Below are 25,205 nucleotides of genomic sequence, written 5' to 3' on the forward strand. Positions count from 1 at the left end.
CTCTCCCTTCCCGTCCTCAAGCTTTATTATCTTTGTGTTTACCTTCCTGCCCTATTTCCCCCCCTTTACGCTGGCTATTCCTAAAACACGACTCCCTCGCCACGCAAGTTTCTCTCTCCTGATCTACGTGGCACGGGCTGACCGACTGACTGAGCGATTGGTTGTGCCCACAGGATCTCTGGCTCAACTCTGTCTCCATCACTCGACTCTCCTCAGTACTGCCTACCTCGCAGGATAGTTACCTGCGCTCTCCTCACCCCTTTCCCGCGAGGCCACCGATCCCGGGGGCGGCAAGGCGACCTCGGCGCCATCTGCGGTCTGCAGCAGAGGGCTGCACGGGGCGGGGGCGGGCGGGGGGGGGGGCAACGGCGGGTTCTGAACGAGCGGAGTCTCGGCTCCGTGAGTAGCTCCCTGGGGTCTGCACGGTTCACTGAAGAACGGGGAGGAGAGGGAACAGGGTCGGGTGGGGGACCCCGAACGGCCTGCCCACACTCTCCTGGGTTAAGAGGCCCCGGAAGCCGTCCCGCTGGGGTTCTCCACCAGTTTCTGACTCTGCGTCCCTGATTAATGACGTCCCCACGTGGGACTAATTCTTAACAGCACCCCCCCCCCCGGGGATGCTCTTCTTTTCACACCGACTCTGGGATACGGATGCTGCGGGTCCCCCAAGTCCACCTTCTTTTATTGCTGCTGGGGAGATGCAGTCAAAAGGATGTTAATACAAGTGAATTCTCTCTCCTCTACAAACCAGGACACCTCACCACATGTGTAAATAACTTCTCTAAAATTGCAGTCAGTCAGAAGCCCAAGCGAGATCAAACCCAGATAAAAACCCCAGCGACGCGCTGGAAAAGCAACCGCCAGAGCAGGAGGTCGTTAGTGTGTCGTCCCCTCCTGTGGGCGGCCACCGTCACAGAGCTCTCAGAAGTCGGTCATCAGCTGGTGTGTAAGAAGCCCCAGCAAGCTTTCAGGACCTCCTCCCCCCCTCCCCCCTCCCCCCTCCCCTGGTGGGAATCAGCGGTGTGGTGCTGGAGCAGAGATGGATGTTGTTACTGTTTAGCAACAGTTACTGCTATTAATTGCTTTATAATGGTAATCACGATGAGTGGATACAAGATATTTTCTTTTCTAATTGGCTATTACGGGTGAATAGCAGCTTGTTATGTAACAGGAAATTGTGTTAAAAAAATAACCACAATTTACAATTCTGAGGGCTTCCTCTTAAAAAACAAATCTCAGTTTTTGGATGAAAACACTGACACATCTTAGGCCCTGGCTGATCACTTGGGGAAGTGATTAGGGTTTACCTTTCAGCTAAGAAAAGGCACGAAGTGAGGGCAGTGCTAGGGAAACCGGGGGACGGAGCATGCGTTTCCTGTCTTTGAAAGATACACGCGTTTCAAGGCTGCGCTGTGCTGGGCTCCTCAGTCGGTGCACGCTGATCGCAGACTCCGATGTGCCCCTTCTTCCCGCAGTGGGGTGGGGGCCAGGGAGGACCCTCGGCCGGGCGCCGGTCAGCCACGGAGGATGCCCGGCCCAGCAGCCGCACGGGGGAGTCTTCGAGGGGAGGGCCGGGTGCTTCCTTCGTGTCCCGCATAGCACCCAGCAGGGAGCGGGTTCCCAGTTGCCGCCTCACCACCACCACGAAATGCCACCCCACAGGGCACTGTCCCAGAAGATGGGGCGACGCGGAGCCTGGGTGACAGCCCCGCCCCGAGAGGGCTGACGTGCTGCAACACCAGCGGCACGCTGCACCCCGACTCCGAGGTGGGTCAGTCTGAAGTCACCCCCAGACTTCTGTCGCGGCGGCGGCGGCGGCAGTTGTCGCGAATAATAACGGTGGGGTTACAGGACTCGCTCGGGTCACGGGTCACACACGGGTCACACACCAGCGACATCTCAGCCAGCCCATCCAACTCCAGAGACCGCCTCTGCTGCTTGTGCTGGCCCTGCCTCACCGGCGTCACCCGCCCCGGCGTTCCCGCCCGAGGACCCTTCCACACAGCCCCCCCCCTCGCTCAGCCTCCCGCTGGCGCGAGCCAGGCAGCCAACTGCGGCACTTCCCGTGGGACTGAGGCTCGGGGGGCGGGGGTGAAATTATTTTCCCCAAGTTCACATGGCGACAAAGCAGCCCATTCACGATCAGCACCCACGTTCCCTGACCCCAGCCCAGTTTTGTCTCCCCCACACTCTTACTTGATGTAGTGCTTAGTTTAAATGACGACACACGGAGAAGGCCTAATGGTTTCCAACATCAGCTTGTATCCCTTAAGACACTCTACCACTTCTCAACTGTTGACCTGCCCTGAGAATAAAGCAAAGGTTTAATTCTAGAAAACTCTGCTTGGCTCCTGGAGCTACGGAGAGCACCCAGACTGGTAGTGACCTGACAAGTCACGCCACTGGCCACGACGAGTACCGGCTGAGATGTAAACCGAGGCAGGAGAGCGCTATCAAACGCATCACAGCTCCTGGGAAAAGCTGCCTCACTCGCCTCTGGGCCCGTGAGGTGGGTATGACAGCCCTGTCTCAGCGAGCATCGCAATGGTTTAAGGAACCGTGGGCGACGTGCCGGCCCATTCAGAGTCTGGCGAGTTTCTTAAATAAACCGCAGCAGCACGGACCCCAACTCTGTGGCAAAGTTCTTCAAGAACAGCCAGTAGCAGCGTATCAAGATTCCGTTGCCGGAGACGGCAGGTAACGTATGCTGCTTATTTCTCCACGCCCGCGGACTCGTGTTTAGAAGAAAGCACAGTTTTTCTGTGAATCCGATCACAGCGTTGTCAGTGATGAACGTGGACACGTGGGCCTCAGAGTTTTCACGACGGGAGGTGTACCGCGAGCCTGTGTCGTGGAGCGGGGCGCCGGGCCGCGCAGGACGGAAGGTCTGCGTCCGCACAGACAGAAGTGGATGTCAACGCGGCGCCCGAGACTGCAAGTCCGCCCAAGTCCTTCAGCAGAGACCTGCTCCTGAGGTGGCAGGGCACAGTGTGGCCGCACACTCACACACTCACAGCCGCCATCGGTGTCACCTCTGGCGCACGTGCCAAAGGCACGCCTCTAACTACAGCTGGAACAGCACGCACCGTTTGCTAAAGACCACGCTGCCCTGCCGTCTCAGGAACCCGCGGACAGGGGACCTCGGCCTGTCTCACGGAGGGGAAACCAAGGCTCGGAGGTTTGTCGCCTGGCTGCAGCTGGCTGGGAGGTAACCAGGGTTTGGTCCTGAACGGTTCTGGCCTCTATGCGGACACCTACTCTTTTCCCTGTGCCCTTCCGCCTTTCTGCCTGGGAGCAGCAGCTGCGGAACATGCGTGTGGTGAAGGAAAGTCTGTTCAGGCCTCATCCAGCGGAGCTCAGGGACATCACTGCCCCAGTAAATAGGATTCAAGTCCTCTCATGGCTGCCGCGTGACCTTCTGCAAGCTGCTCTTTGCACCGGTCCCCTCGGGGCCGCTGCGAGGACACGATGGAAAAGGACTCTTGGAACAGTATTCGATACAGCGCTTGGCACCGGTTACTGCTCATCAAATGTCAGCTCCCACCAGCATCTCCCTTATTATAATGCCTCCCTTTTTAACATCCCCTCTTAATAGCCTGCAAGCTGGGACCTGCTTACTTTTAAAGGGTGCTGCGGAGGAGGCCCCGAGGGGCCTCACGCCACCGCCGCCAGACTAGGGTCCTCCAACCCTTTCCCTTTCTAATGCCATCCGCCGGCCTGTGCCCTGCAAGGCCATCCCATCACGCGAGCCCACCCGAGCTTCTTGCTGACTCGGAGAGTGCGTGCCCGCGCGGGTTGCTGAAGGCCGCTGTGAGGGGGAGGCGCTGGGGAGGAGGGAGAAGGGGTCTGGAAGAAACTATAAAAAGCCTTTCAGAGCGCATAGTTGCCATTCCAGCGCGCAGCGCCAGCAGACACTCGGACAACCCCCGGATTCCATGAGCGCACGCAGACCGGAGCAGCTATCGGCGGCGCATTCCTGAGCCTGCCCTGGGTTACACCGCCACTCAGACAGCTTCCCGAGCGAACACGGGGTCCGGGGGCAGGCAGCTCGAGGAGGCCGATCTTTGTATCAAAAGCGACTACAATGGATGGAGGCCCAGCCTTATCCACGGGCACACGCTGGGCTTCCATAACTGCAGTGACTCTGCCAAGTGGGTGTCATAGCTGTGTTTGCATCAGTGCAGCAGCGTGTGCCGTAGACCTACGTCACAGCTACCGAGTGGCAGAGCTGACATGTAAATACGGCTTTTCCAAGGCAGTGTCTGACCCTCTTTCCGCTGTCCCGCCAGGGAATGGGGCAGTGGAAAGAGGGAACATCAGCATTGACTCTGGGAATGAGGCGGTGCCGCGGAAACCAGGGACAGCCGAACCGGGCGGGAGGCTGGAGTTAAGGTCCAGGTAGCTGCTCACGAAGACCTGAAGGGCTCGTGTAACTGTCGCCTGAACAACGCTAAAACTTCACTTACAAAAGGGCTGAAAACCATGCTAAAATGCTAACTATGATGCCCTCTGACAAGGTACCGTCTTTGTGAGGATATTATGTATCAGTTGGCACGTAAAACTTTCACGAACATAATATCTGCTCAGTTTTCAGTTCTTTTTTCAATTCCTTTGCTTAAAACGGCTGCCATGATAGGTTCTGGATACATTTCAAACAGACCCTAACCCCTGAGCTGGTACAGTTTGCTCCCTGCAGCTCTGATCGGCCCTGAGTGCGCAGAAGTGAAACAAGACAACTCTGGCCCCCAAGAAGTCTGTGGTCTTCCAGGGTAGACAAAGCTGCCGGCACATTCCTGCAGCCCGATAACATCCGTGTGATAACAGAGAGGTGGGAGGGGGAGCGGGGTGACTGGAGGTGGGGCCCCTGCCTGGTGCGCAGGTGGGCACCGCGCCTCCCCTGTCTTGCCAGCCCTCCGAGGCTGCAGCCCTCTCCACAGAGGTCCCTGGCCCTGCACGGCAAGGCTCCCCATCCGTCTGAGCAGTGACTAGGGTTTCATATTCTCCCCTAAGTGAAGGACAGACAGTAAGTAGACTCAGCATTTCTCACACTTGGGAGGTGTTACTGGTCGTTTTCTTCTGCTGTTTCTGATTGGGAGGCGGTAGGGGAGCACACCTGTAGTTTGGCAACTACGCATGCGCTGAGGACACGTCTTGAACCAGGCCTGTGCCTCCCTGTTGTGATATCCCAACCGTCAGCTGCCCCCTGCGAGGGCTCGCCCAGTAGGGGATGCCTCGCCTTGGGGGCCTCATTAACTCCTGGGTGCGGTCCCTGGAGGGAAGGGGGCCGCAGGGGGTGTCAGCGCCTCGGTCTTGTGGTTCCTGTTCCAGAGAACAGCGTGGAGCCTTGGTTAGAAACCTGGGAGCAACTTTGATTCCTATCTCGCCCTCGGGTCCCGAATCTGATCAGATACCGTGCCTTATTTTCCTGTGCCTGAAATAATCTTTTGCGTCTGTTCTTTCTGGCCGTCTCTTTAGCCACTGTTCTACTTGTAACCCTTTCCCGTCTCTGCTGAATTCCTTGCAACCCGCACCCTCCAAACGGTGCTCTTGGGACCAGGACCGTGTCCCAGCCGTCAGTGTTTCTTCCACGCTGACCAGCACGGGGCTCCAGCAGGGCCCCCTGCGGCCCCCTTCCCTCCAGGCACAGCACACAGGAGTTAATGAGGCCCCCAAGGCGAGGCATCCCCAGAAGCATCACCTACTGGGCGAGCCCTCGCAGGGGGCAGCTGACCGTCGGGATATCACAACAGGGAGGCACAGACCTGGTTCAAGAAGTGTCCTCAGCGCATGCGTAGTTGCCAAACTACAGGTGTGCTCCCCTACCGCCTCCCGATCAGAGACAGCAGAAGAAAACGGCCAGTAACACCTCCCAAGTGTGAGAAATGTTGAGCCTGTTTACTGTCTGTCCTTCCTTTAGGGGAGAATATGAAACCCTAGTCACTGCTCAGACGTATGGGAAGCCGCGCCGTGCAGGGAGCCTCGGAGGGCTGGCAAGGCAGGGGAGGCGCGGTGCCCGCCTGTGCACCACCCAGTGACGCCTCGTGGTAGAGATCGTGAAGAATTGCAAGGGTTTCTATGAAAAGACTCCTAGGCCCACCTGTCTCGGGGGATGGAACGCCCAGATTGACATTTTAATTAAAGCTAGAGGAAAACTTCTCTAAAAAGGCAGTTTTCAAAAAAATGAACGATTTTATGGGAAAAAGCATGCTCGATAACTGAAGTGGTTGCCTGACAAAAAATATGAATATACTTTCAAAGTCATTATTTCTGCCCCAAATTCGTATCCCATTGTAGGCCTGGAAAAGAATCGGATAAAGTCTCAGAATGATACTTGGGTTATAAAGGGAATCTTTAACGAGCACTTTGTAAGGAAAACACAAAAATCAACCATCGAGCTCTCCCACTGACTTGTACGAACTAGTGAGAACTCTGAGCAGTTGTGAGCCAGGCTGAGGGATTCTGTTCATTCAACAAATGCTGCAGATTCACTGTAGCTGCCCAGTGCTTTTGTTGAAAACAAACTGGAATCTAAGTTAAGGTTTCCATCCGTTACTCACTTCGATCTACTAGTCATTGAAACACGGGCCCTGGACTGGTCCCCTCACAGCTGGGGAGGCCCCGGGGAGCGGCTGCTCTCACACACCGGTGGGAAGGTGCACTGACACCTCGTGCAGGCAAGACCCAGCGTCTACTATGTGTCATTTTCAACACGCGTAACCTCCGACCCAGCAGTTTGTTGAGAAACACATACACAGCGGCCAAGGATATGTACGTAAAGCCGTTCACTATACGTCATTACTGAAAAACTAAAGCCCCAGTGTGTGCTCAGGGATAGGGGAATGGTTGGAGTGAGGCACACCCATGTTACGGAGCAGAGTGGGCATGGTCCTTTAAAGGAAGGGAGCCATAAATGCACCAATAGGAAGAGTGTCTGTAAGAGACCCTCGGGACAAGGAAGACTGCAGCTCTTTGCTCTTACGTGGAATGATCCCTTTTCATTTTTAAAGACTCACAGCCGCTGAGACGCGTGTCATTGAGGAACATGCCGGAAAGAACACACACCAAACCACCGACACTTGTCGCTCCGGGGCTGTGTGACGGAGGAATTTTCACTTTGTACCTCGCGTGTTTTTGAGCATCTTGAAATGTTGATAATGAGAATTCTTATAAACTTAAAATAACCAATGATTTTTCATTGTTCCTTGATGTTTGTGAAAGGCATACCCTATTTTTGTTTTTATGGTTAATCTGTGACAAACATCCCTTGAGGATTCCATTCTTGGATGGTAACTTGATAGCCCTGGGGAATTTGTAAAGAATCTGGAAAGCGCTAACAGCCTGTTACTATCACATTAAGCGCTGACTGTATGGCCAACTCAATGATGAACTGTGTCGGGTGTGGGTATAACTCAATATCTAACTCAGGAGCCAACAAAGTTTTCTTTGGAAGAGGTGCTGAAATAATTGCAGGGCTAGGTGGTTCCACTGATGGGAAGTAATTGCACTTTATCTCTGTACTGCTCAAGAATTTATTTAAGACTAAATATCCGACTAATTTAACTGCGAAAGCATTAATAAGGAAAGAGCAAAAAAACCCTCACCAAGGGCTGTGAACCAAATTTAAGCCCCAAACCAGGTCCATCACAGCAAGGTAACTTGCAGTGCTAAATTACCTATCAGGGCCGAAGAAGGGGCGGGGAGGGGGCTAGGGATGGGCCAAAGGGTAAAAGAATGGGCCTAGGAAGCCTAAAGACACGCCCCCTACAGTTTTCAAAGTTTGCGGTTTCATCTCTGCAGTGGATTAGAGAACAACTTGGAAGTCAAATAGAGCCAACGTTGCTGTGATTTTCATAACCACCTTCAAACATTCTCTGAAGTCAGGAGTGCCGATTACCACTTCCTTTCTTCTTTCCCTAAGGACCCCAGGCTCCACGTTCAATCCTAAACCCCAGGGGCAGTGAAAGAAGGGCTCCGGAATCTGGGAGGGGCACACACACCCCTCAGGGGCCGCTCCAGCCAGCCAGCCAACCACTAGGCGTGTCTGCAAACTGGACAGCAGTGGCCCGTCTGCAAACGAAAATCGGCGCGAATCCCAGTAAAACTCTTCTCCCGGAGGCCACACAAAGCAAACAGAGGCGGAGGCAGGGTGCCCGCGAAGAAAAAGAGCTCTCATCCCTGCGTGATCACTGCCCTCGCGCGAGCCAGATTTGACCCACACCCACTCCCCAGCGACGCGGAGAGCTCTCAACGCCCAGGGAGCCTCGTGGCTGCCCGGAAGGCCGTGCCATCCCGTTTTCTCTTCCCGCCCGGGACAGCCCGCACCCACCAGCCGCGACCGACCCGCCGGTACTTCTGGGCCCCACCCCTGGCCACCTCCCACCCAGGTGATCTCCAAGCGGGCAGCAGCGTGGGTCCGCCCGGCGGCTAGCTGCGTCCTGGTCCGAGAGAAAGCAGAAAAAGCGCAGGCCGCCTGCACCTTGGGGGCGCCGTACTCACCCTCGTTACTGACAGCCCCGGCCCCGGGGCGATCGCAGTGATCGTCCTCCTCGCCTCGGGGAGCAGCACCCAGGGCCAAGGGAGCAGCCATGACGGCCGGCAGAGGAAAAGGGAGGGCCGCGGGGCGGGGCAGGTGCCGACAGGAACCAATGCAGACGCGACTGGGGGCGCCCTCCCCGTGCACGCGACACTTCCTCCCCGCCCCCGTCGTGCCGTCACGCTCTGGGCCAATAGGACCCGGCAAGCGAACCCCAAACCCCGCCCCTAGGAGCTGCCGCCACGCCCCTTTCCGGGATGGGGTGGCCGGGAACTACAATTCCCAGTGTGCCACGGGGACGCCGGGCAGGGAGGGCCGGAGCGGGCGCCGGCGGGCGGGGGTGCGCCCGAGAGTGCCCCGGCGTGTTCGCTCAGTTCAGTGAATCAGAACAATGACTGCGCCGCCGGGTCCCTGGGAGCGCGTCGGAGGACTGTGAGCCGCCGCCGCCGGGGGAGAGCGGCGGGCGGCGCAGCGTGGGCCGCGCGGTGTCAACGCCGGGCTCGGCAGCCCGCGGCGCAGACGAGCCTCCGCAGCCCGCGCGGAGCCGCCGGGCTCCAGCGCCGCAGCCGCTCCCGGGCAGCCGAGCATTGTTGTGAGCCGGGGAAGGGGCGCGGGGCTGTGCAGCCCCGAGACCCGGAGCCCTGCTTCGCCATGTGGATGCCTACGGAGCACGAGAAATACGGCGTGGGTGAGTCTCCGCGGGGCCAACTTTTATCCCGCTCGGGGCGAGCGGGTGCGCATTTCGCGTCCTTGTCCCCCGCGCCCCTAGAGCGCTGCCCGGCTGCAGTCGCCTCCTCCGGGCATCGCGCCGCGGGGTCGGGCTTCGGGGAGGCAGCCCCAGGCCGAGGGGCGAGCGCCGGGGTCTCGCCCCCCACCGCCTGAAGGGGCTCGGGCCCCCGGGTCGGCGGGGGGGGCGCGCGGAGCCGCCCGCGGCGGGCGGGCTCTGCCTGCGGAGTTTGGAGTGGCGACAGGGTGTGTGTCAAGTTGGAAGAGGAGGGCGGACGGCGTTTCCCGTCTTCCTTCCCCGTCTCCCCCACGACGGCTGTGCGCTGCGACGATTCTTCCCAGGTTGGAGAGGGAGACGAGAGCCACCGCGCAGAGAGAACACCCCCAAAACAGAGGGAGGCGCAGACCTTCCCCCTGGGCGCCCGTCGTCGTCGCCGGAGTGCGGAATGGGGCCCGGCGCTCGGCAGCCGTGGTGACAGCCGGAGCCGGCCGGAGCCTCCTCGCCCTCCTCCCTCCCGCCCCGGGGTTCAGGGCTCTGTGTCCCGAGGGGCGGGGGCGCTGGTACTTGTCAACATCTGGGCGGCTCCGCTCTGCTCTTCGGAGGGGAACGGGCATTTCAGGAGGTTTTCACTTTGGCGCGGCGGCGGGGGCGGTGATGGGGAGGGGGGGGACAGCTGTGGAGCGATGCCGGGGACAGGCTCGGAGAGCCTGGGTCTCCGAGGCGAGGACGCCCCGCTCTCCGGACGGGGTCACCCAGACCCGGGCGCTCCCGGGGAAGGGAGCGGGGCAGCGCGCGCCGCTCTGCGCGAAGGTGAACAACAAAGGGCATTAATGGTGACTGATGAGCGCGGGGGTCTCCCTTCCTTTCCCTCCCCCCGCTTCGGGCCGGTCGCGGTTCCCGTTTCTGCTGTTTGGTTTCAGCCGGGTCGCCCCTGGGCAGTAGCTTCTTCCAGGGCTGGGACTCGGACCCGCCCGCCGCAGCCCGAGGCAATGAGAGCGTCTCGGAGGATTTCACAGGGAGAAAGCGTTACGGACTTCGCCAGCGACCTTGATTGCCTCCAAAGCCCCGTCCTGCCCGTGGGCTTTCTTTTCCTTTCCTTTTCTTTTTTTTAAAAAAATTGGGTACAGATGAAGTGATTTAGGAGATGGGTAGGTGTTTGTTTATGTTCTAAATTCATCTGCCCGTAATTTAAAAACCCTGGAAAGCCTTTCCGGGGAGTCATAGGGGATTTTTCCCCCCGATCTTGCCCAGGTACGTGGGACTTCGGGGCCCGCTGAGAGGGCGGTATGGCAGAACCCAGTCATTTCCGATTTCTGCATTAGCTTCCAGCCTGGGCTGTGGCTCTGAGCGAGACAATAGTTTGTCCCCGGCCCACCTTCGGGAAGGAGTTCCAGCTTCCTCTCTTCGGCGTGTGGAGGGAGTGGGCGCCGGTGGTTAGGCCGCCCCGCCCCCGCCCCTCCGTGGGGGTGGATTAACTCTTGCTAGGTGGGGACGCTGCCTTTGCCGGACTGGCGGGGAGCCGGAGTGTCCCCTTGTCACTGGGCTTAACCACCGAGGAAGCACAGACCCGTTCGGCGGCGGGGTCCCGCTGGGGCCCCGTCCCAGACGCCGCTCTCCTCCAGGTGCCACATTACACGGACTGCCGCTGGGATGTAGTTGTTTGGTTCCCGTCCATGCGGGGTCACAGGTGGGGAGCTGGTATCAGATGAGCTGTGTTCTGGCCTTTCTTGACCAGCGGCGGCGGGCAGAGGCTGCAAAGGCGCTGGGGTTCCCTGGGCCGGCAGACCGGATGTTATCAGTGGAGGGAGCCTTCGGGGGGCCCGCGGCGGACGCCCGCCCGCGGCGGCGGGGTGGCTGTGGTTTGGCAGCAGAGCAGGGGGCGGCGGCGGCGTGGGGAGCGCGTGCTTGCGCGCCGAGGCGGCCGCCGGGGAAGGTGAGGCAGAGCCGTCTGCTGGGCTCGTTTACGCAGCGTCACCCGTTCAGGAACGTGAGGCCGCTTTTACTATTGATTTTTGCTCGCTTGGCTTATGGGATGTTGCGCTGCTTCTTGGAACCCATCTGTCAGATGGGGGAGTGTGCGTGTTGGTGGAAAGCGTGCCCGCATACATTTATGTGCGGACTTCATTCTCCCCGCGGAGAGCCCGCTTTGTAGCTGCCGACGCTGCAGGTTAGTTTTCTGAGCCTTGGTTCCTGTGTGCGTTTCTCGCATCCAGTGTTTATAAATACTGAAGAAATGGTAGCTTCGGGGCGAACACCTTCGGCTGGTATTAGGTGTGGTTGTAATTTGGAATACATCACCCTTTGTAACTCGGAATACCTGAGGTTCCAGTGCAGGTTGTGTGTTTCTGCAACGGTACGTCTTATTTACCATCAGTCATGCATGAAGTAATCATGTCTTTGCATGTTAATATTTGTATTCCGGTTTCAAACAACGTGCTGTAAACATGGGTAGAATGACTTGCCTTCGGTCAGGGAGTGAAATTCCTCTTCAGCCCTGGTGGGTGGGCTGTTTCCTCCACTTAACTGATGCATGGCCTTTGGCAACGTACATTCCGCTCCACACCTGATCGCTCTGACTCTGGGGACTTTGAAAGGCACAGGGGTGCAGGTGTGGTCCTGGGAGACAGGGCGCCTTATCTCTTGAAAAGCGCGTCGGGAGGCACCACCGTCGGCACCTTTGATCTTGGGAGGTTCTGGTTAGCCTTGCTGCTCATCTGGACCGTACTGTCAGCCGCGTGACCTTTGCCAAGTCACTTAGCCTCTCTGGGCCCTCGTCTCTGGGTCAAATGATACCCAGGGTCCCTCCCAGCCCCAATTCTGGAGAGCTCTGCCAAGCACGTATGTGTTTCGGTTACAAAACACTCCTGTTGTGTAAAGATTGTTATGGGAAAAACACTTTCGCTGTGGCACGCCCCACCTCGCTTTTCACGGAGATCAGAGGTGAGCGGAAGCTACTTGGCGAGAGTCCCAAATGCAGGCAGGTGATGGCCGCTCACTTCGTCAGTCCGTTTGACTCTCTCCAGTGGCAGCTGGGGTGGGCAGAGGCGAGGGGAGCGCGGGGACTAAAGCGTTCTGATGGCCCCTCACAATGTCCACGCCATCACTGCCTGCCTCCCGCTTGTCCCCATCTGTCCTGCCTCCCTCCCCTCCCTGAGTGGGGAGGGTGGGGGCGGTTGTCACAGAGAAGCGAGGACCACGGCAGACGGATCTCTGCGCTCCTTGGTTCAGCAGGCGTCCGGGCACCGCGTTCCCAGGCCAGCCAGAGACTCCCGCTGGCTGCAAGCTGCGCCCCTCAGCCCAGCCAGGTGCTGTACCTGTGCGAGCCTGGCTGGGCCTTCCACGACACAAACCTCACAACACGCTGGCCCGAAGGGCACGAGTGTCCTGCTGAAAAGGAAGTATGTTCATCGTACTCCTGAGTCCTCGGAGATGTCCCCCTGGTCCCAGTAGAAATCTCTGTCTCTCTCTTTAGAGCCCCTCCCGTTTCTGGAGAGAGCAGGGACCGCGGTGGGGTCTTTAGACCCACTCTTCTCCAGCGGGGGGCGCCCTGGAAGGGCAGTGTGTGGGAGCCGTAGGAGGGCGGGGGTCTTTCCGCCTAGCCATTGTCATTTTCCTGGCTAGCAGTGTCTTAGCGCGGCTCCTCGTGGGGTACCATGATGTGCCCTGGTAACACGTATAACTAGACAGTGACGTGTTGGTGGCGTTTGGAGCCTGACTCGGGGTTCCGAGCTGTGAGTGGGAAGAGCAGGGACCGCATCTCCAAGTACAAGTGCCATCGGAGGGCCCTGTGGACGCGGAGGGCCCGGGCGACCTCCGTCCGCCCTCCTGCGGCCAGGGCCTCTGCACAGGTTTCCCTTTCTCCGGGTCATTCCTCCTAAGGGGTGATTCTTTCACGGGGTCCCCACCGCAGCACAGACAAGCTGCCTTTCCAGCCTCATCGTGGCTCTTCCCCTGAGGCCATCTGGCAGGGACAACCAGGGAGACTGTAAACATTTCAGGAAGCTCGGACTTCTCCTGCCTCCAGCTCTCCGTAGGAGGCTGCGGCCTCAGACTTGCCTTCGGGACGGCACGTCCGAGTCGCTAGGGTGGTCAGTTTAGGCTGTGAGCTGGTAGGCAGAGCATCAGCCCGCTCTGGGGAGGCTCAACCCAAATGCTGTCACTGCAATAATGATACAATGTTTCATAGCCCAAAAGATGGTGTGGAGTTATCTTAATTGTGTCTATTCTCCGAAGTACAATGATAATGACCATTTAAAAGATAAGAAGCAAGTTCACAGAGGCTAAGCAGTTTGCTCCAGATCAGTGACCTCTAGTCTGGTGTTTCTGCAACAGGAAACATGTTTAGTTTCTTGACCTGATCTATGCACAAGCACCACGCACTAGCCGCCCCCCTAAGTGAAACAGTATCTGCTTATTCTCTGTGATGTTCTGTTCTTTCTCTGTTAAAAAAAAAAAAAAAAGCAGAAGCTCATCATTAACTTTACTCAGTGACTCGTCAATGGGTCATGACACACCGTTTGGAAAGCACCACCCTGGACGTTCCAGCTGTGGTACAGGAAGGACTGGCATCAGACCTTTGTTGGGTTTCTGGTCAAGTTCATTCACAGCAGTGGTCCCCCGCCCCTCCCCCGCAAATGCAGTCAGACAGTTGCACTTACGGTGGCTTAGAGAATTTAATCATACATATTGCCTTCAGTGCAAGCCGATGTCTGTCTTTTCCTGTAATATTTCTAACTAGAGATGGAGCAAATACCCAAAGCCACCACCTGCACCGTGGACGTTGTCCCTGTGAGTGCACGTGTGGGTCCCTACCTGGACCGCTGTCACGGGCTCGGGAGAGGCAAGGGTTTCGGGCACCCTCCTGGCGGCCGGCTTGAATGACAGGGTAGCTGCAGCCGCCGTGCAACGCCAGGCATCTTTGTAGGCGGGGCGGGTTTACAGTGCGAGGGAAGAGTTTTGTTGGGTCACCGAGAATTTGCCGTACCTGTCACTCATTCAGGGGGCCCTGGCCTGGAAGAAGTCAGCCTGGAGCCAGGGACTGAGGTTCTGGATTAGACAGCCACTCAGTTTACGTGTGATGACCGAAGTGACCGTCCCAGATGAGACGGGGTGGCCTGTGTGGACTGTGGTGATGATTACGTGGCCATCTGCCTGTCCGTGCTAAGTTTTAAAGTCGACAGGCCCCAGATTCCCCACGAGCAGTCGCCTGGAAGCACTTTATCAGAATGGGCACCAGCTGCGCCGCTAAAGGAGGAAACATTAGCTGTCCGTGTCGAGTGGGTAGGAAGCTACACTTCATGGTCTTTCCTCGCTCGCCGTGAAAGCACCGCCTGGCCGAGGCATTAGTTATTTCCGTTGCTGCCACCGTTCCCTCACAAGCAAATATCTCATGCCGGATAGGGCCTGCCTGCGCGGTTTCCCCACCAGGGTGCTGAAAAAATGCACAAGTAATATTTCAGTAAACAAGATTTATATATCCCTCAACAGCACGTAAACATGTACCCACACCCAAAAGTGGGAAAATGCTCAGCCTTCCGGTGCCATATATTTGTGCGTGCAGACATTTTGTGTGTGTGGGATAAATATGCAGTGCCTCTTAGGAACCACTGGGCCAGTTTTAGAACTCTTCGAGCTGCAACACTGCACACCTGATAAATGCGTGCTTTGAGGCAAGGGAGTTCACCTTCCGATAAAATCCTGAGGGGAGACTTTACGCATTAGGGAGAGCCTAATGCAGCCTTGTAACGCCCCTCCGGAGTATCCGTACATGCTCCCCACGAGGCGAGCGTGGGTAATGTTAACAATTAGGGTGGAGAGAGAGCCTGTGGACCAAGTTCAGAGGCGTTTCTCCGCGCCAGGTGGGGCTGGATCGAGGAAATCGGTCGTGACTGTCCCGTTTTCCCTGATGGAGCGGGACAGTGGCGTCCACTTCAGGGCCACCCCCCCCTCCGGGCAGGAAGCCCTGTTTCCCCGCGCTGCTGTCCCTTGGCCTGGGGGCCCGGCCAGCACATTCAGCCCAGAGTGTGTCCTTCCCCGCCTGGGGCTTGGGGGGGGGGGTGGCTGTGGTCCTTTTCTTCCCCTCGTCTTCGGGCCGCCGTGGAGAGGCGGCCCCCTCCAGAGATGACTGGGACAGGAAGGTGGGCGGGGGGCGGAAAGGGGCCCGCCGGGGTCGCCGCTCTGTCTCCGAGCCGTGCCCTGTGTGCTTCACAGGACCCCGTGGGGGCCTGGCTGCCCTGCGGCGACGGTGTGGAGGGTGCTGTCGTTTTGCTAGCCGTCTCCGGGGGACAGAGAAGGAAGTGGCAGGACAGGAGATGATCTCATCTGAATTGCCCAAACCCGGGCAGTCACTGCGAACGTGGTTGGGAGCTGCGGCCCGTGCAAGGGACCAGACCCGCACCCTCCTTTCAGCCCTCCGCGCTGCAGGGGGTTCGAGCCCCGGCTGCACCAGCCAGCGGCCACGCCAGCAGCCCCCCCACCCCCGGAAAAAGAAAGTGACTGGATCTGGAGATGCACCTGCCGCTCCGTGAGGAGCTAGAGCCGGGCTGCCAGGCTGCTGGGGAGGAGGAGGGGACCGAGGAGATCACACGGGTGGTTTCGGGAAACTGCCGGTGTCACAAGGGTGCTTGTTCTCCACCCCACTCGTGTCCCTGGGGGGCATCCCGGAGAGAGAGGTTTGGGCGTGAGATTTGCGAATCTTCCTGGAATCCCATAACCACTCTGCCCCTGAGCTGCTCACTGTTTTTGTAAAGAGGGTCGTTCCTTGTTCTGTTTTGGGAGGTGATTGATTGGGCCTTAACCTGCGTGTCTCCCTTGAAATCCTGACGCAGAAATGTGGAGGTTTGCTTGTGTGTCCCCTCCCCCTCTAGAATGGAAGGATCCTGTCTGCCGTGGGTGACCAGGGTGGGGGGGACACGTTTGGGAACATGGACACGCACGCGTGTGAGGCAACCAGAAACAGCCTCATCTGGGCTGCGGCGGGAGCACCCCTCACCGTCCCGGAGAGGACAGCGCCTGCTGGCTGCCACCCCCAGGTGTCCGAGGTTGCTTGGCCAGTCTGTGGAGCTGCGTTAGTAGCAACTTGAAGAATTAGATTTTTGCAAAGTCACTCTGTCATCTTAAGTCCTCACATCACTTTGGGTGCCTCCAGAGCCCCCCACAGAAGCAGGGCCTTGAAATGTTGAGTTTCTCCGTGCTGCACTTACTTACCAAACCCGGGGCGACAGGCTGGGCCATCTAGGTTGGCCTTTAAAACAGGAAGAGGGAGTTCTGTCACATGGAAACTTGGTTGGAGACATCACTCTGGTGCTCTTTGGCCTGGACATTGAATGCCTTGTCCCTGAGGAGGATAAAGCAATATTTGGGGATTTTTTTTTCCCTCTGTTTTCTGTCCTTACATAGGTGCTCCCTGATAGCAGGTAGCGCATTCCTCTGAGCTTAAGTTGCTGCACGTCGATGTTTTTCTCAGCGGTCATTGGTGGGAAAAACATTGATGGGGAAATTCATGTCGGTTGATTATGTACTGAGTAGACCTACTGTGTGTACAGAGCCCTGTGCTGGCTTGGTGGGGAGCTAAAGAGGGGTGGAGGACTAGACCCACGGGCCAATGGGGAAGCTAGACCTGTATCGTAGTTCTATCTCCTTTAACTCACACAGTGTTTCAAGGTAGATGTTCTCTGTTTCGTGAAGAATGTTCCCCTAGTGGGCAGTGCCTCCACGTGGCCCAGAGAAGTCAGCGTGCGGCTTGGGCGGCTGCCCCCGCTGCAGCCTTAACGTGAGGATGCAGACGGGAGAGGGCGACCTTAGTCCCCGCGCACCTGAGGAAGTGGCCCTGGGCTGGGGGCGTCTCATATCCTGGAGACCTCAGACCTGGTGCAAAAGGACCGAGGCTTCGTGTTAAGGTCCTCCCCGGAGAAGTGAGTCACCAGCTGCTGAGGCGGCCAGGGTGACCCCAAGTGGGTTTGTGCTTTGAGTAGCTGGGAGGCCCCCTTGCCCTCCCCACGGGGCCACTTCCTCCCCACCCCCAGCCCTGTCCGGGACCGGCGTGAAGTATCTTAGACAATGGTTTGTCTTTTTTTGTGGTTTCCTTCTGAGGTTGAGCAGAGAAAGGAAGATGGACTCCGTATTTCTTATTCTCCTCCAAGAGATTTTTGGAGTGATTAATAAAAACCATTAGCATATATGTTTAAATTATTGAAAACTAAGAGTGGGTAGACAGAGGAAAAACTGTCTTTCAGGCGAATGCTACGGGGCTGGGCCTGCGTGATGGCCCCGTCCCCGCCAGCCCGGAGAGGGAGCGTGACCGACGGCCAGGGCGTCCCGACCTGGACCTGGGCACGGCTGAGCTCTGCAGGCAGGATGGGGAAGCCTGGCCTGGGCTTTGGGGGTCCACGGACGGGGTGAAGAAGTTGCCCACCATTCTGTGCTTGGCAGATAAGACTCTGGTATTCATACTGGCATTGAAACAAGTCCCTGTGTTGTGTGTTTGTCCCGGCATCGTTCTCCGGGGGTCACGGCCAGCCCGCGCCTGGGCTCTGACTGGGGGGAGGGGGTTCTGAGCGTCGGGTGTGTCAGGAGGTGGATGAGGGCCAGAGGGGCGGAGGGGGGGTGGGGGTGGGGCTGAGGACTGAGCAGCTCTTCCTGAGTGACTGTGACCATGACTGTAACTGGAGGAAGTGTGTTTCTGTGCGCGAGGATGGCTCTTACCAAGTCCAGCCCAGAGCAAGGAGGAACTCGGGAGCGAAGTCCAAGTTCTCAGGGAGGCAAGCGAGAAGGGGAGGGGTCGTCAGCATAGACGGAAGGAGCCACGAGAGCCCGGTCTCGGAGGCTGGGGGTTCTGCTGTTGGAGCCCTAGCTCTGCGTGTCCCTGGGAGTCTCACGCTGCCCCTCCCCCGCCCCTGCCCGGGGAAGCCGCCTCAGAGTGCTGGACGGGTCCCTCTTGGCTGAGTCACTGCAGCAGCCTCCTGGCTTGGCCGCTGCCTGTCGACAAGCTGCTGCCCAGAGACCGAGGCGAGACTGGCACCCCACGTGCACTTAGCCGTGGGTGAGAAACAGCCTTTCTATGTGCAGCCTGCGAAGTGTCCATACTGCGTGGCGTGGTGGAGAGAGACTGCCACTGTCCTCCGTAGCTTCCCCCTTTTACTCGTGTTTTCCCGAGAACAGCCTTCTCGGTTAGAACACGTTCTCGGAAGCCGCGGGCCAGGCCGGTGGGCCGCAGTGCCATGCCTGAGATGTCGGGATGTGGGGCTTCCCACCGGCAGGAGGGGACACCCTGCCATCTGCCCGGGTGGGGCGGGGCGTGGTCCTGGCCAGTGGGAAGCCTGGCGGTTGTTATCTCGGACTGGCTGGATTCCTAGCAGATAACAAGTAGGTGAAAGTAGGAAATAAATGCCTTAGGATAAAGTGCTGCTTTTGTATGTTGAGCTTCTATCTAAGAGTTCATCAACGACAACAAAACCTCCGACCAGAACCCTTGACCGTGGACGCCAGAGTCTGACGCCACTGGCCTGCTGGAAGGCCTGGACACGAGGCTGGGAGGTCGCAGGTGGATGGCTGTCACGACGGGCTCCGAAAGCCTGTGTGCCCCAGTGTCCGTGGGGGCGTCTCCTGGTCGGGGGGCTACCAGTCGCCACGGGATTGTTGCGTCTTCCAGAGCACATGCGCCGGGCGGTACAGGGGGCGCCGTTTACACGGATGCGGAGGTGGAAGCTGTCCATCTCTGGGAAAACCGTTCACTGGACACGGTCACACCAGACCGCGCCCGTGGGAGTGGGAGAGGGTCAGTGTGAGCTCGTCCTGTGCAAGTGGGAGCCTGTGTGCTCCCCTGGGCTCTCCCGTCAAACCGGGAACCCAAAGCATCTCTCCCTCAGGCCCCTCTGTGAAACGAGGGAGCTGGAGGGGGGATTTTCAGGTTTCCCTCATACTCCAAAATCCATCGTAAGGCTGAGGTTTCCTTGGCGCTCTGACTAGCGGTCTGTGGCCTTTCTGGAGTAGTCTGTGTGTGCAGTGTCTCAGTGTGTCTTTGGGTAGGTGGCTGGCGGGGAGGGTCTGAGACAGTGAGTCTCGGTTGGTGGTCCGCGCCCCACAGTTCTCTGCGTGTGGAGCTCTGGGTCACCGCGAGGCTGGGGGGCACGTCCCTCCGGAATCTGGTTCCGCGCACGTTGGTGTTGGATAGACGGCGTTCAAGCCCACCCCGCTTTCCTGCGTCTTTCTGCCCCTAATAAGGCGTTGCCAGAGTTACTAACGTACTCCAGAGAACGGACTAACCCTCACGTTCTCCTTTTGAGTCCCACTGAACCGATTCAAAGGAAACAGCTGGTGAAAGGGGTCGGACTGGGAACGAGTCTGTTATTTCCGAAAGGCTTCCTTTTCAGTGGCAGAGGAGAGCTCAGGTCCGGCGGGCACTGTCCCACCGAGCTGTCGGAGATAAAGGATCGTCCGAGATCTCCCTGCACGTCCATGAACGGTCGCGCTCACAGACCCCGCTGGGCGGGACTGGTTGGACCCCACCGGCTGGCCGCAATTATTCCCCTAATTGGAAAGCGGGAGGACTATGCATCATTGTGACACGAGGCAGAATGTCGCCACGGCACGATGTTCTCATCTCCCACCTGAGACTCGGCGGCTTCCACGAGCAGAACCCAACAAACCCTCCGTCCTCCACCCTGCCTTCCCCCTCTCTCTCCTGTTAACCCTCGCCAGAGAGGGAATTCATTTGTGTATTGGAGAGACAGGAGCGTGGATCGGTTGCCTCCTGTGCGCACCCTGACTGGGGGTGGGACCTGCATCTGGGTATGCGCCCCGACGGGCATCCGACCTGCCTCCCTCTGGTGTACGCACCGGAGGACGCACCCACCAGCCGACCCACTGGCCGGGGCTCCCTTCCCCGTTCCTCTCGTTCCTCTCGGGCTTGCGGGAAGCTCCCGGAGTAGATCACGGGGACCTGCCGGACGTGAAGGGCATAGAGACGGAGGAGGGGAGCGGTGCTGCACTGTTACTCCGCCGCCGCAGAGAAAATGCAGATGCCGGGGGACAGAGGGAAGCCTTCGCCCACCCCATGGAGGGGGAGGGGACGGGCTGTTGGGGAGACACTGAAAGTCACTTGCATGCAGCTAACCGATGGAGAAAAAGCCTCGTGGGGCGTCAGAATGACTGAAGCTCTGAATTTCCATCGTGTTCCTCCTGAGTTCCCTCAGAAGGGAAATCTCTGAAGCGGTTTGCCAGGATTTTTTTTTTATGAGGATAATAATTTCCCGACTAGAGAAGTAATTACCGTTGTAACCCATGAATTATTTTGGTGTCGAGTTTTGTAATTTCTTAGAGTGTCGGCATCTAGAACATTTGTCTGGGCAGTTTTCAGTGGAGTTTAAAAGGAGAAGGTGACTGACAAATGCTAGTCTGTCCCAAGATGGGCTTTAAAAAATATATATCTTCCCCCCACCCCCGGCGTCAGTGTGAACTGTTTTTAAATAAAGAGGAACACACGGAAGTGCGAGCGCCATGTCTTTCTCCTGGAGAGCCGTGGCACGTCCGTTGGGTGGCTTTTGTCTCTGTAGTAAGTGAGCGACTTCGTGCATACGTCCCTGAAACGGTCACTCTCACCGCTCTTCCGGCACTCTGGGGTGGGTACTGACCGTTCTGTGTTTTCGATATTTTTAAAAAGAAAAAAAAACTATTGTAACGTGTTGGGTGAACATTCGTTCCCAATCCTGCGGTTTTTCCGGGGGCGTCTCCCCAAGCACAGCGAGGGGCTGGTTGCGTCTCCGGTTCCCAGCCCCGCACGGGGACCTGCTCTGGGCGGAGAGGCGGCCTTCTGGCTGGTGCGTGGAGCGGCGGGCGGGAGGCCTGCGTGTCTGTGACCCGAAGTCAGCGGGAGGGAGTGTGAGCGGGGCCCTGTGCACAGAGATGTGGTTGTGCCCGGCCGACGGGAGCGTGTGGACGCTGGACGCCTGCCAGCCGGACCCTGGGCCAGCCAGCTGGGCTGGGACCCGGCCGTCCCCTCTGCTCTTGTGAACAAGGGCATTGTGTCGCCCCGGGGCTGCCGTGCTGCCCAGCACCCAGGGGCCCTTTGTGTCCGAGGCCGCTGTCCCCGCTCTTGTGTGCTCTGCCCTGGTCACGAGCCAGCCCTACACCCGCAGCCCCCTGCTCCCGAGGGAACCAGTGGACCCCCTCCGTTTGACCCACAGCCTCTGCTCCTCCAGGGGCCGAGGGGGTGCTGGGTGCGACCCTCTGGGGCTCCGGCTCCCGCAGGGAAGCTCTGCATTGTGCCTCCTTCTCTCACATGGTGAGTTCACGCGTGTCGTGACGGCCAGTGCACACCGCATGGAAGGGTGGGACGCGGTGAGGGGGGGGCGGCTACAGCTTCCCTCAGCCCCTCCCCCACGCTCCCTTTCAGGAGTTGTGGCTGGGAACCTGCGGGTGGAGCCCCCAGCGCCTCTCCTGTTCTGTTGTGTCTCTTCAGCCCGGGGCCCCATTCCGAGTGCTCTGCAGCTGTTTGAAGCTGTATCTTTCCACGTGAGTGTGATTAAATCTAGCTGTCTTTGGGAAACTACTGAAAAATCCATGTACCTGAACACTTATCTGTAAGAATGATAGTGAAACCAGAGTGCTTCAGTTCCAGGCGCTGTGTCTGCTCTGCTCTGAGCCCTGAACACGGTCCCGACAGTCCGCCGGCGTGTGCACCGTTAGTCCCATTTCTCAGCTCAAGGGGCTGGCTGGAGGTCAGGCCGCTGCCCTCGGTTGTGCGGGGGAAGGGGTGGAGCCTCCTTGGGGTCTGAAGCCAGGCGATGTGGCTCCAGAGCTCACGCTCAGGAACACACTTGACTGCGTGTGGCCTACGATTCAATCGGTGCAAAGACCGAGTGACCTAGAGACGGTTGAGGCTCCTGCCCCTCCTGCTCAGATTCTCGCACCAGGACAGCCCTCTGCCGGGTCCTGGTGAGCCCTGGGGCAGCCCTCTGTCGGGCCCTTGTGAGCCCCGTGGGTCCAGGTGCTCAGGGGCAGGGCCGGCCTGCCAGCACAGGGTGCTCAGGACGCTGGGTGTGCGAGCACACAACAACCTTTTTCTTTCACTAGTGAGACACGTCTACTGCCCCATTCCGTGTAGCCCTGCAATCCGGCTTCCCATTCCCCTTTGTTTCATTTATTTATTTTCAGTCCTTGGAGGCCACCATTCTCCTCTTTGCCCTAGGTGTTGGGATGTTTTAGATTTCAAACATACATGAAATGCAGAGTTTTTTCCTTCCATGTCTAGTTTATTTTACTGGGCGTAACGTCTTCCAGGGCCATCTGTATTGTTACCGATGGCAGGATTTCCTTCCTTGTAGGGCTGAATAATGTTCCATTACCTGTCTGTGTCCATCTCGTTCGTTCATTCATTCACCCCTCCCTCCATGTGTGTTCAGGTGTTGCCATGTCTTGGCGGCTGTGGATGATGACTCTTTGTGGCAGTTGGCATGCGGTTCCACAGGAGGAATGTACCGTAATTCATTCAGACACCTCTCTTTGTGGTTTCCAGTGCCATGCCATTCTAAGCAATGCCACCTCAAAGACGTCTGCAGTTACTATTACACGCAATTACACGCAGTCACATCATTGCATACGTTTGACTGTCCCTGGAGGAAGGATTCTTGGAAGTGTGATTGCTGAGTCAAAAGGTATGCACGTTTACATTCTACGTCGATCTTGACAAAACGTCCTGCCAAAAGTCTACCATTGTACACTCGCACCAACACGCTTGTTCCCTCCACCGCCTGCCAACACTGGGTGTCGCCTGTAATATCTCATTCCTCTGTGAGGTGAGGTCAGTGTGCCAGATGAGCCAAATCGGCAGCCTTCGGAGTGGCTTGTCTTCTGCCCATCAGCCCTTTCTCGCCAGGACTCACTCCCTCCTCAAGGAGAAACGTTCTGTGCTGGTCACACAGGCTCTCTCGCTTAAGGAATGTCTTCCACTCGTTCGCCTTTGACGTGCAGCTCTGACGTGCCACCTCCGCCTCCTTCAGGAAAGTGACATTCGCCACGTCCCCAGCCTGGGGGTGCTTCCCACAGGTGTGCCTGGTGACTGATTAGGGGGTTTGTCCTTATTGCCTCCTCATACCCACGGTCCCCACCGTCGATGGTCAGCTTCTGTGATGTTTTTGACTCTCCGATAATGGGAAAGCTAGCGTTTTGGCCTTTTCCTGGACTAGCGGTATGCGAGGCTGGGCAGCAGCAGCGGCCACAGCTCCGGGCCAGCCCAGGGGTCATGAGGGTTGAGACCGGTGCCCTCCAGGGTACTGTGTGGCCAGTGTTTTGGGGACATTGTGTTTTGTGTTTTTCACTTCCCACCGGGTCTACAAAATGCCCATCTGTGTCTCCTGCTTCCGGGGAGAAGTGGGCGGAGGTGATGATTTCTGAGATGAAACTCTAGGCCGTGGTGCCGCTGGCGGCCGAGTAAGTGTCCTGAGCACAGCGGCGCAGGTGGGTGAGGCAGAACTGAGAGGCTCGGTGTGGTTAGGTTAGGTGTGGTCAATGTGTTTTCCACCTGCGATGTTTTCAGCTTACGATGGGTGTACCTGGGGGTGTCACCGTCGGAGGCTGAGGCACCTGGACACAAGGCAGCCTGCTCTGTCCACCCTTCCCCCGGGGGTGGGGAGGTGGTCACAGCCACAGAGTGACAGGGTGCACAGCGCGGACCCCCAAAACTCAAACACGATGCCGCTGTTGGGACTTGGGTTACACAAGCGGGCAGGAAGCCGCTGCTGTCGCCACGGAGCTGAGCACGCTCCACGGCGACGCTGCAGCCTGTGCTCTGGTCGTGGGCGCTGTTCTGAGCCTTTCTGGGGACGCGCCAGCCCCTCGAGTGATGCGCCCACAGGCTTCCTTTCCCAGTGCTCTGGCTCCGCAGGAGCGACTTTCACGGCCTCTCAGGCTGGAAGAGCCGGCTTCCTTCCCATCTGCTTGGCGGGTCCAGCCTGCGCTGTGTGGGCCCCGGTGGCAGAGGCTGTGGCTGGAGGAACTGGGGTGTGTGTGTGTGTGTCAGGGGTGCTGCGCCTCATTTCCTGGAGGTCTCTGGCCCTCCGAGGGGTGTGGGGGGGGCAAGGGGCTCCTGCAGGCTTTGCAGCCTCAGGGAGCTGCAGGCTGAGGGGTGCTGGCCCCTTCCCGGCTGGCCCCCCTGCGTGCAGCCCCCCTCCGCAGGCTCCCCCTTCCGCCTGTGCGGCCAGCTTTCCGCCTCTTGGGCTGTGGGCACGTGGGACTGACGAGTGTTTTTCGGTCGACCCTGAAGCTGTCACGTGTTAGCGTTTGCTCTGGAGTTCTGTGTTCTGCTCGTGTTCCGTTGCAGAGTCGTGGACTCAGTGTTCCCATCCTTTTTATGTCAGAAGCCGCCGCGTCTCCCAGGCGACCTTTATACTGGATGCCGTCCCGACTTCTCGATAGGTCAGCACAGCGAGAGGGTTCCGGAAGCTTCTGTTGGGCCACCTGGTGCGTGTGCACGCACGTCGTGCGGGAACTCTGCCTTGTGGTTCCCAGCTGCCTGTGACAGAGCTCGTCGAAGGGACGTGTGGCGGAAGCTGGGTGGGGAATTAGTTTCATTTTTTGGATTACATTTTAGAAAAAGCACTTGAAACCAGTTGTTGCACGTGACGAGGTGCTCCCGAGTCACGTCCTGGCTGTCGCAGGGACGCAGTGTCTGCTGAGAGCGTGTGGGGACCTGAGGAGCAATGGAGGATGCAGCCTCCTCCCAGCCCCGCTCTCCTTCCTGGGGCCCCTCTGCGGGCGCCTTCCGGGGCGGGGGGCAGGCTGCTGCTCCTGGCTGAGCGGTGGGGGCTGCGGCAGACACGGCGGGAGCCTCCCAGAGGGGCCTGTAGGACAGGTGTGGCCTGGAGACGGGAGCCGCAGGTGTGGCCTGGAGACGGGAGCCACGTAGACATGTGTGTGCACAGGCACGCACACGGGCAGCTCGTGCTAAGC

The 25,205-nt window shown here is 58.3% G+C and overlaps 2 protein-coding genes across 5 annotated transcripts in view; one reads left to right on the forward strand and one right to left on the reverse strand.

Annotated features, from left to right (window-relative positions):
• The window catches only part of ZNF277 (zinc finger protein 277), a 65,828-nt gene extending 57,213 nt beyond the window's left edge, over window positions 1-8,615 (reverse strand). For both annotated transcript variants that reach the window (XM_045828811.1, XM_045828812.1), the window contains exon 1: window positions 8,497-8,615. In XM_045828811.1, the coding sequence (XP_045684767.1) occupies window positions 8,497-8,587 (91 nt within the window). In that variant the 5' untranslated portion in view covers window positions 8,588-8,615. The remainder of the gene's footprint in view (window positions 1-8,496) is intronic.
• Window positions 8,616-8,853: 238 nt separating this feature from the next.
• Window positions 8,854-25,205, forward strand: part of DOCK4 (dedicator of cytokinesis 4) — a 277,427-nt gene continuing 261,075 nt past the window's right edge. For all 3 annotated transcript variants that reach the window (XM_045827550.1, XM_045827552.1, XM_045827551.1), the window contains exon 1: window positions 8,854-9,221. In XM_045827550.1, coding sequence (XP_045683506.1) covers window positions 9,185-9,221 — 37 coding nt within the window. In that variant the 5' untranslated portion in view covers window positions 8,854-9,184. The remainder of the gene's footprint in view (window positions 9,222-25,205) is intronic.

The sequence above is a fragment of the Phyllostomus hastatus genome, unplaced genomic scaffold (genome assembly GCF_019186645.2).
Source record: "Phyllostomus hastatus isolate PE091 unplaced genomic scaffold, TTU_PhHast_1.1 phas_scaffold_78, whole genome shotgun sequence".
NCBI classification, from domain to species: domain Eukaryota; kingdom Metazoa; phylum Chordata; class Mammalia; order Chiroptera; family Phyllostomidae; genus Phyllostomus; species Phyllostomus hastatus.